Source organism: Aulonocara sp. 'chitande type north' Nkhata Bay, linkage group LG8, assembly GCF_057382095.1.
Source record: "Aulonocara sp. 'chitande type north' Nkhata Bay isolate Kocher_YH1m ecotype deep benthic linkage group LG8, A_spYH_male_GT1.1, whole genome shotgun sequence".
In the NCBI taxonomy this organism is placed as follows: domain Eukaryota; kingdom Metazoa; phylum Chordata; class Actinopteri; order Cichliformes; family Cichlidae; genus Aulonocara; species Aulonocara sp. 'chitande type north' Nkhata Bay.
This window is the reverse complement of record NC_141351.1, coordinates 5,754,399-5,764,286: the sequence shown is the minus strand read 5'-3', so window position 1 is coordinate 5,764,286 and position 9,888 is coordinate 5,754,399. Positions and strand designations below refer to the sequence as shown.

Genomic DNA, 9,888 nt, shown 5'->3' with positions numbered 1-9,888 from the left:
AAGGAATTTTATATGCCTGTTTTCTGTGTCTTGTGTAGACTTTTATATAGTCTGAGTACTTGAATCAGATCACCTTGACACCTTTAGTGTGTTGACTGTCCAAGACTGCAAGACGGTGGCCTCCAGCTGAGTGATTTATTCTGCAAATGACACAAACAGCCTCCCACCAAACTAAAATAGGCCTTGCTAGGGGATAAAGGACCCCACATACTTTTATCAGGAGCTGAACCACCACCTTTAAACCTCTGATAAGCTGCAGCCTCACAGCCCAAGTTAATGACACAAGTTTAAATGGTTTCACAGAGAAACTCCTCTGTCTCGCTGGTGCTAGCTGTTTTACCAGCTTATAATTTTTGTAGTTCCCAGTGCTTGCAAATAAATAACAACAAGGAAGCCGTTTCACATTCTCACACTCTTCTCAGTTGTAGTTTATTTTCTTATTTAGTGACAGCTGAAAAGTCAAACACTTCGCTTTAGCTCTCAAAGGACAAAATGATCAGAAACAGCAGCAAACAGTCGTGATGACGCTCACCGACACACACTGCAGGCCTTTGGTCACACACTTCTTCCTGGTAACAACAGGACACATCTGACTAAACTGACTTTCAGGTTAAGAAAACAAAATTATTTTTTTCCCTTTGCTTACAAAACTCAAAGGATGCTGTGAAAAATTAACACTGAATAAAAATGTAACTGACAACACGGTAACACGTGCTTGGATGTACTCGCCTGAAAGTCATTTTGGCCTGAATTTCCCTTTTGGAAGGTGGACCCGGATCTGTGGGGTAACAGAAGCCAGCAGGATGAACCTAGTTCTGAATGTTTCATGACTAACAACAGCCGTTTAAATAGGAGGATTTCTGACGACAACTGCAGAAAGAAATGGTCTCTCTCCAACACGAGATAAACACTGACGACACGGAGCGTCTACACTATTCAGTCTGTCCCTCTGCAGCTGCCCGATTCTGTGGGGAATGTCAGTAATGATGTGTTTCAATAAATTATTCTGACTGCTATTTATTAGCATACCTACTGTCTTCATTTTATTTAATATACTTAAATGCAAAAAACACAAAAACTGAAGTTCCCCAGAAATTAATGTATTGAATTATCAGACCATTTAATGTTTGTTTTTTTAATGTATTTCATTGGTTATTTGCTGTTCTTTTTATTTTATTATTAATATTGGCCTTTTAGGACTTCCACAGCCCAACACGTAACTACATAAAAGTAAACTAGAACAGCCCTCAGAGAGCAGAGACGCTTTATTTTTTTGCAGTTTTAAAAAAAGCGACGGAGATGTGGATTAAAATCTGTTTCTTTGCTGATGGGAAGAAAAATGTTTAACCAAATAAAGATTACTTTACACTGGAAGACCTGTAGACATTCCAATTTTTCTGCCATTTATTGAAGGAAAAGTGTTGCACACCTTTTTCAAATAATCAGGGCTGAAAAAGGTGTTTTCAGATAACATGGAGCACAATTGGGACTTCGAAAAACAGACTGACAAGACCTGAAGTTATCACAAGTCACAATGAGAAGTTCTCAATGTGAGTAAAAGACAAGAACGCTGTGCTCTCCGAGGGCCGATGACTTTAACACTGATAAGCAGCAGCTACTGAATGAATCATGCTTCTTATTTCGCACCGGCTGAACTGATGTTTCACCGCCTCCAAGAAAAACCTGGTTCGGACCTAAAACAGAGGCGCGAGAACGAGAGTGAAGCAGCTGGTTTAAATATTAGCAATTTACAACATGCGATGCAAGTTTAAGTCTAACAAACGTTCGTTTCACAGTGTCCGATTTCGCTCCTTTCATAAAAAAAGGTCACTTTTGCAGCTGTGTAAGTGCTTTAAAATTTGATGTCTTGCAGTTGGAACAAAAAGTCAAATCCGAGGGTTTTTTATTCTCTTTTTTGGGGGGGGGGGGGGGGCAGAATTCATCTTGGAGATTTAAAGCAACTCAGCAGCAGTTCAGCCAGCATAGGGCAAAAAGTTGAACCACACAACAACGGAGCCGTTTGATACAGACAGCTGTGTGTTTGCAGTAGTGTTACACAACAGAAATGACACTGCAGAATGGTTTGTTTGGTGGATGTTTAAGGTGCAACGTGACCTCTGATAATAACTTCAGAGCTCTGATGGGGTTTGTTTGTTTTTTAAATGTCCATTAAACCGCAGATGAGATGCTGAAACCTGACCTCAACTAAAAAGCATAATTTAATATCCTACTGAGAGAAGAAGATGAAGAAGAAACCTGTAACGGAATAAGTTGAAAAACGCCAACAGCAGCTATACCGTGGCAAGTTGGAGACTTGCTGTGAGTCAACTAAACCCTCTTATCTGCGACATTATGTCATGGAGACAGACTTGTGATGCTGTCCTCTCCACTGAGACTCCAACTACCTCCTAGGAGCAGGTTTTCACAAGCAGAGAGGACAGTTGTGATGTCTTGTTTAAAAATCTTACACCCTTAAAGAACAAAAATGATGATTAAAATAATTGTATATAACAGTTCAACACAAAAACAGTTTGCAGTTTGGCGTTGTCAGTCCAGGCAGTGCTGACGGGGGTGTTTTTTTGTATTTGTTTGTTTTGCCGGTCCAATAGTTTTTCTTTCTTGCTTTTTTTTTGACTGGATGATTTGAGAGATGATGTTTCTGTTAAACAGCACACCTCTGAAATCACAGACCACCACCGTGCCCTGACCCCGCGGTGGACCTGAAGGAAGGAGGCTGGGTGGTCTTATTCATTATTTTTCGTGTGTTTGTTCTTGATTCCCTCGTCCCAGGCTGCGTGCTCAGTCTAATTCTATGGGGCTGTCCTCTGGAGGTTCTTCAGTTCCGTCATCCTCCTCACCCGAACCCATCAGGCTGTTCAGCAGATTGCCTGCAAGGTGCAAAACAGCAATCATCATTCTTTCAAAGGCTGCTGCAAAGCCAACTGAGGTGAAATAGGGCTGTGCGATATATCGGGATATGAGATTTTGGTCATAAGACATCTATCGTCCCGATAACGATATAAATCACAGAAATGTAACATTTTCTGTAAATTCTGTGAATCGCAGGCAGCTCGACTTGTGTAAAGTGTTTCCAGCTGGGTGTCGTGTAGCTGGAGTCGAGTGTTTCAACTGATGCATCAAACTATACATTTTTAGACATAAGTTGTAACAGCCGCCGTTTCTTTGAGAGTATTTATTACACGGCGTGCTGCGGGAAAAAGCCTGTTCTAACGTTTGAGTCTAACATTTATTTTTTAGCACCTGACGGCTTTTTGCTTCTCATCCGTAAGTACTCTGCATACTTTTACGTGACTCAGTTTATTTTGAAAAGTCTCAACAGAATCTTGAGCTTTATTGTGAAAGGTTTATGTGGAAACAAGCAGACACGCAATGGTTTTACTGTCATTGTTGCTAACAACAACGCATAAAAACAGGCGCTTGTCCCTCCGTAGTGTGGTTATATTAAACATAAGAGAAAGAGAGAACTTTAAGAAATTAATATAGCCGCTACAGTGACCATCAAAACGATGAAAAAAATATTGCCGTAAACAGTTTATTTTGCGACACCACGAAACAAACGATAGCGTAAAATGAAACGATAGGTGTTTTTATATCATCATCCGATATATATCGTTATATCGAACAGCCCTAAGGTGAAATATATCTTTATTTTACTGACAAGGAACACAAAAAACAACTGCAGGAAAACATTTAAACTTTAATAATTTAAAAGATTTGGATTAAACATTTCCAGCGGTAAGCTGAGCCATCCATCACGGTCTCCATTTCTGCTCTTTCGTATTTGGCCACAAGCCTCCTTCTGTCAGAGCATCTGCCACCTTATTAGTCTCCTACTTCAAATTCCAACAGAGACGTAAAAAAGAGAAATAGAAATCTCAAATAGAAACGGATAAGGTTAATATCCAGCTTTTTAAACTGTTTTGGTGGTCTGGTGACACAAAGTGTTTATGTCCATGTGGCCACTGAAACTACAGTGATGATATTCCCCTCATTTTTTTTTTTTTTTTTTAAACATACAAGTTCCTGGGGGTTAAAACCAGGTCAGACAGCCTACATTCTACATGGGTAAGAGTCACGACTACAAACAGTTCCTTTAATTAAGCTGCCTGTTATTTTACATCTTGTCTAATAGCTTTTGAAGCACCTTCATAAATGATGCAGACGCTTCAGGTAGTTTCTTGGTAGCATCACATTCAAAAGTAGCTGGTGATGAAAAACATCGCTATCAGATTTTCTCTTCATCTTGCTGGTAAGTCTATTAACGTGTGTGTGTATATACACATCAGTTGTGTTTGCCAACTCACCTAGTAGTCCGCCATACGATGGGGACTGTTTGGGTGGAACGCCAAAGAAAAGCTGTCCTATTCTGTCGAGATACTGAGGAGTCACAAAAATGTCAAGAGAGAGAGGAAGAGAGGATTACACCTGAGTAGAGTCTATGTTTACAGGCAGTTTAACCCCATGATGCGACTTCAATGACAGACTTTCTCCAACATCTTTAACCAAATGAATTCAAAGGTTAAGTTAGCCTAGTGCACATGGCGTAGTCATTTGTTACATACATTCTGGGCAAAGACAAACAGTAGAAGCTGCAGCTCAACACTCACCTCATTATACATGGGATCCCTCTTCAGGGAAGGCTGATATTGCTCACATAACACTGTGAAAACTGTTAATTTACCCCTAAAGAAAACAAACAAAAAGCATCTAAATGATGAAAACAATTCACTGATATTTTTAAGCTTACTTCTGTCAGGCATGATAAGCAAACTCAACAATCCCAACATCTGTCCTCACCCGTCCACTGCCAGCAGCAGAAACCAGATAAAGTTTAGTAGAGGCTGCACGAAAGGAGGGCCCCTCTCTATGGACGGGTGTTTCTCTGTGTACGTGCTGAACACCACGGAAGCGCTGTTTTTGTTCTTTAAGCAGAGGAACCTGGAGGGTTTGAGAGTTGAGAGAAGAAAGGGAGAGTTATGGAGATGGCATGATAATAAAGGTAAATGATGCTCAAAGCCTCTTTGAAGAAATGGCTGACAGACTAAAAATAGATGCAGCTGCTGGTCGACATGTTGGAGATGGATGCGTCAGTACCATTTTCTCCATTTCTACCGCTTCTGAACACCGACACTATACTCAATACTCCTGAGGGGTAAACTGCAAACCAAGCTCCACACAGCTAGGCTTTTTTGTATTTAGCTGGTTCAACAAAACCTAAATCCCCCGTTTATAACAGGAATCACTAGCACTGTCATCAAATTTCTCTGTTAAGGTGGAATTTCTGTTTCAGACTCTGCGCTTGGTCACTCACATAAAAATGCATGTCATGTGACTCTTCTGCACAAAAGGATTCCTATGAGTGCCACCTACTCCAATCAGAAACATTAGAAAACCACAGATGAATTGCCCTCTAACCTAATAACTGGTTGTGTTATCTTTGGCTGCAAGACCTGCAATCAAGCATTTGTCATAACTGCCTGTTTAGTGTCATGCCCAACATCTCAATCAGATTTTAGTCTGAACTTTGACTAGGACACTCCAAAACCGTGACTTATTGAGTTATTTATTCATTTATGTTTAATCATTCAGAGATGGGATGCATAAGTGTACTTGAGCTTCAAGTCATGAACTGATGGTCGAACATTCTCCTTCAGGAGAAAGCAGAATTCATGGTGCCATCAGTTACAGCAAGTCATGCAGGCGCCAAAGCAGCTCCAGACCATCACACTACCACCACCATGCGTGACTGTTGGTATGAACTTTTTATGAAATGCTGTCTTAGTTTTACCACAGAATATTTCCCAAAAGTCTTGGGGATCATCAAGATGTTTGTTTTTTTTTTGAAAATGTGAGACTTTGTGTTGTATTTGGCCTCCTTGGAGCTCTCTCTGATGTCTTGATCAAACAGATCTGGGGTTTAGCTAATGAAATCAAACTCAGCTTTCCAAAAAACAAAACAAAACAAAAAAAACCCCACTGTTAAATTTAGCTCGATGACCTGGATGACTGAGAACCTTCACAGACTTAAATTTAGCTCCCTCCCCGTTTCCTAATTTTGCATCTGAGAATGTGACAAGGTGACAGTTCACTTACTGTAGGACGGCCTGCGCCACAAACATGTCAACCTCACTGCGGAAGCCTCGTGATGCTGAATACTCCACCAACATGTGTGCACAGCCCTCCCCGTCAGAGGAATGCAGGAAGTGATAACGAGACTCACTGTAGTTTTGCTCTGACGATTTAAAAGAAAAATACAACAACATCTTAATTTCCAAGATGGCAACATCAGGACAGTAATGATGTAGCAAGCAAAACAAAACAACGTTACCAGGAAAGACACCAAACAGGATGTCATTATACACAGAAGATGTCATGCGAGCATAATTAGTCAAGACGGACTGATACAAGGAGCAAATGCCCCGTGTTTCTAGAATAAGGACACACTCTGACCTTGTGATATGACACTATGTTTTAACACATACAAAGCTATTGAATTTTAAACCCAGTTTCAAAAAAGTTGAAACACTGTGTATAATATAAATAAAAACAAAATGCAGGGATTTCATAAACCCACAAACTCCTTTTATTTAAAATAGAATAGCCATTGTTTGAAATGAAAAAAAATGCACCATTGTTTTAAAAGATTAGTTCATTTTGAATTTGATGGCAGTTAAAATGTCTCAAAGGTGTTTTAAAGACATTGGATGTTGCACCCTTTTCAACAAAAATGTTGGAAAGGGTGCAACAAAAGGCTGGAAATGCAAGTGGCACAAAAAGAAACAGTGAGAGGAATATTTTCTAAACTAACTGGAAAGCGGTCAGTAACATGATTGGGTTTTAAAAAGGGCATCTTAGAGAAGCAGAGTAAAGTATGTAAAGATTGGCAGAGTTTCACCAATCTGCAAAAAACAGTCTACAACTTGTGTAACAATGTCAAAATAATGTTCTTAAGTGTAAAGCTGTGAACACTTTGAATATCTCATCTATCTGTACAGATTTTAGAGCAACATATGCTCCCATCTGGATGTCTTTTACATCGAAGGCCTTGCATATCTCAGTGAGACAATGCCAAACTGCAGCTACTACTACTACTACAACAGCATGGCTCCTTACTAGAAGAAGATGTAGGTGGTGAACTGTCCTGCCTGCAGTACATTACACTCTCACCAACTGAAAACATTTAGTGCTTCATGAAGCAAAACTTCAGCAACAGTCAGGACTATAAAGCAGCTGGAATCTCTATAAGACAAGAATGGGACCCTTTTGCTAACATTCTCCCAAGAGTCAAAGAACTGCTCTCCTCAGCTCGAGGAGACTTGTTGGAGATGTGTTGCTGCCGTCAAATTCAAAATGAGCTAATATTTTTCTTAAAATAGTTCTTCTCAGTTTAAACACTTGATATGTTTTCTATGTTCTATTGTAAATAACATATGTACTTGTGTGATTTGTGAATCATTGCATTCTGATTTTATTTACATTTCACACAGAGCCCCAATTTTTTTGGAATAGGGTGTTGTGTGTCTTCTCTGAGTAGTCTAGACATCATACACACCCACAATTAAATCTAGTGTGTATGTGCATCGAAACATTTTGTATGTTTTTTATTGATCAAGCCAATCAGCCATTGACAAAGTGTGCAATCTGGCATTAATTATTACTTTGCAGTCATGGGTTCACTGTTACTAATCAATATATCTCACAGACTATCAGTAAACCGATGGTGTCTACTGATATCTTAATACGTACATTTAAAAACCTTCTACTCTCTGCGCTACATAATCAACATGATCAACTTTTACCTTTCCACAAAGTGACAGCAAGCAGCTGGTGTAGTTTTGGATGACCCAACTTGCCAGACCCTCCTGTGGACCATTTCAAGGCTCTGGAAACAAATGCTACTCTCTCTGGAGAGTTCTGGTCCATCTGGCTGAACAGGTTAGCCAGACATTCTTAAAAAAATAAATAAATAAATCAGAGAAATATAAATGAAATGCCCTGTTGTGCAGACTTCTTTGACTATCATGAGGATTTATTGCTACATCATTTGCGATCAGTTATACACACAGATAGAGAAGTGAGATTTAGCTGATCAATTATTTATTATATGAAGCACAAATCCACAGTTCAGCTATTGCAGCAGTTAATGATCAGGATATGTTTGATAAGCTGCACATATTCTATATGTGATTTTAGTTTGGTAATATTTATTTCAATAGAAAAAATGTATTTACCACTATTTACAAGAAGTCTTGTAGATGAACTTTAAAACACAAAGTCTTGCACCCACCTAATATTTCATCTTCAACTTTTGTCTCAGATTTCTCCAAAACCTCCAGCACCAGCATGGACAGATCTGCTGCGCTGTTTTGCTGCAAACCAAAACACAGCAAGTGTAATTTTTTTTTTTTTTTTTTTAAATCTACACCGTCAGGAACTGTCTGGAACTTGGGTTAATGATCTACTATAAAATATTATAATTACACAAAACAAGTCAATTATTACAGCCAAAATTATTTGCTTTCTAACAAACTCAGTGCTGCATGTACCTGGTTGTAGCTGAAGAAGAGCAATGCTCCGTTATACATCAGCTCCCTGGCCTCCGCATGTTTCCCCTGTGACATGTACCTGATGCAAGACAGAGTATCAGTATTACACAAGAGATGACACTATCCGTTTCCAAGGCACACTAGCTCAGTCCTGCTTCCCTTCTTTTTCACAGCAGGTATCAATGAAGGAAAACAATATTTTAGACTCCCTTTATTTCCAGGTGTTAACACTTCAATCATGAAAACCAGTGAATGAGCAGGCCAACACTCACCCACTGTGAGAGAAAGAACGTTTTCAAATTGGATTCAAATAGGTTTATAGAACCTTTTTTTTTTAATTAAAAGCTGGTGATACGGAGCTAAGCAGTATTGCACCTTGACTAATAATGTTATTGCACTAAATAGAGCTCAGATTTCATAGTGTTGGAGCAGGGAGTTAAGACTGAGCTTTTATGACAAAAACTGGAACACTCAACAAACGCTTAGGCTTATTCAGGTCTCTAAATGGACAGGCTGTGAATGAAGACACGTTTGCTAGCGTTAACACGTCCAGCCATCTCGGTCCAGACCGCGACAGTGCAGAATGTTGCTAACTGGCTAACTCAGCCGGACATCTTCAACTAACAAGTTTTTGCAACCTCAGCAGTTACTAAAATAGTTAGCCGCTAGATTCGGTTATGTACGAATAAAGAGACTTTCAAGTTACACATAAAAGCAGAATATCTGTGGTAGGAATTGTCCGGGTAGCTAACTACACTTCAGCCATCAAAAGCAAACACATAGCTGGCTAACTAGCATTAGTTAGCAGTCCCGTTTTGAGACTAGATGGAAAACGCGACCGTCCAAACAAACACAAGGATCACGAAGAGTGGGTGGGCCCGCTGTGAAAGCAGACCAATCACAGACAGTCAGGTGTAGAAGCAAGGTTGACAGCAGAATGATCTGGAACAGGCAGGCCTCGAAGCCAAACGGCAATTATAACCGAATGAACAAGCGTAAAAACGAAGTCTCACCTAAAAAATAAAGTCCTGTACATCTGATGTGCTTCATAATAATCCCCCTTTTCTACGCTGGCTCGCAGTTTTCCTTCCACCCTCTGTACGCCTCCACGGTTTCTGGCACTGGAGCACCTCAGAGACTCCTGCTCCGACATCGTTGCTCCTCCGTAGCAGCAGCAGCACACCCAGCGACCGTTGACAGGGTGAACCCGGAAAGCTTTAAACTTAATGGACCCTCGTCGCTTGCCGTAGCTGGTGTATCGCAGTAGGTGTAAATATTATGGAAGCATGAAAACTTTTGAAACCTTTTTGTAACCAGCAGA

The 9,888-nt window shown here is 40.0% G+C and overlaps 1 protein-coding gene across 4 annotated transcripts; it reads right to left on the bottom strand.

Annotated features, from left to right (window-relative positions):
• Window positions 1-1,392: 1,392 nt before the first annotated feature.
• Window positions 1,393-9,795, bottom strand: get4 (guided entry of tail-anchored proteins factor 4). Of its 4 annotated transcripts, none has more exons than XM_086302957.1 (9): window positions 9,581-9,794; window positions 8,568-8,646; window positions 8,309-8,390; window positions 7,821-7,970; window positions 6,115-6,253; window positions 4,819-4,959; window positions 4,629-4,704; window positions 4,326-4,398; window positions 1,393-2,888 (listed from the first exon to the last, which is right to left on the bottom strand). In XM_086302957.1, the coding sequence occupies exons 1-9, from the start codon at window positions 9,718-9,720 to the stop codon at window positions 2,800-2,802; spliced, it is 969 nt and encodes a 322-aa protein (XP_086159083.1). In that variant the 5' UTR covers window positions 9,721-9,794; the 3' UTR covers window positions 1,393-2,799. The 4 variants fall into 4 exon arrangements, with proteins under 4 accessions (XP_086159083.1, XP_086159085.1, XP_086159086.1 ...); XM_086302959.1 differs by lacking the exon at window positions 1,393-2,888 and adding an exon at window positions 2,910-3,854; XM_086302960.1 differs by lacking the exon at window positions 1,393-2,888 and adding an exon at window positions 2,910-3,851.
• Between the last annotated feature and the right edge of the window lie 93 nt (window positions 9,796-9,888).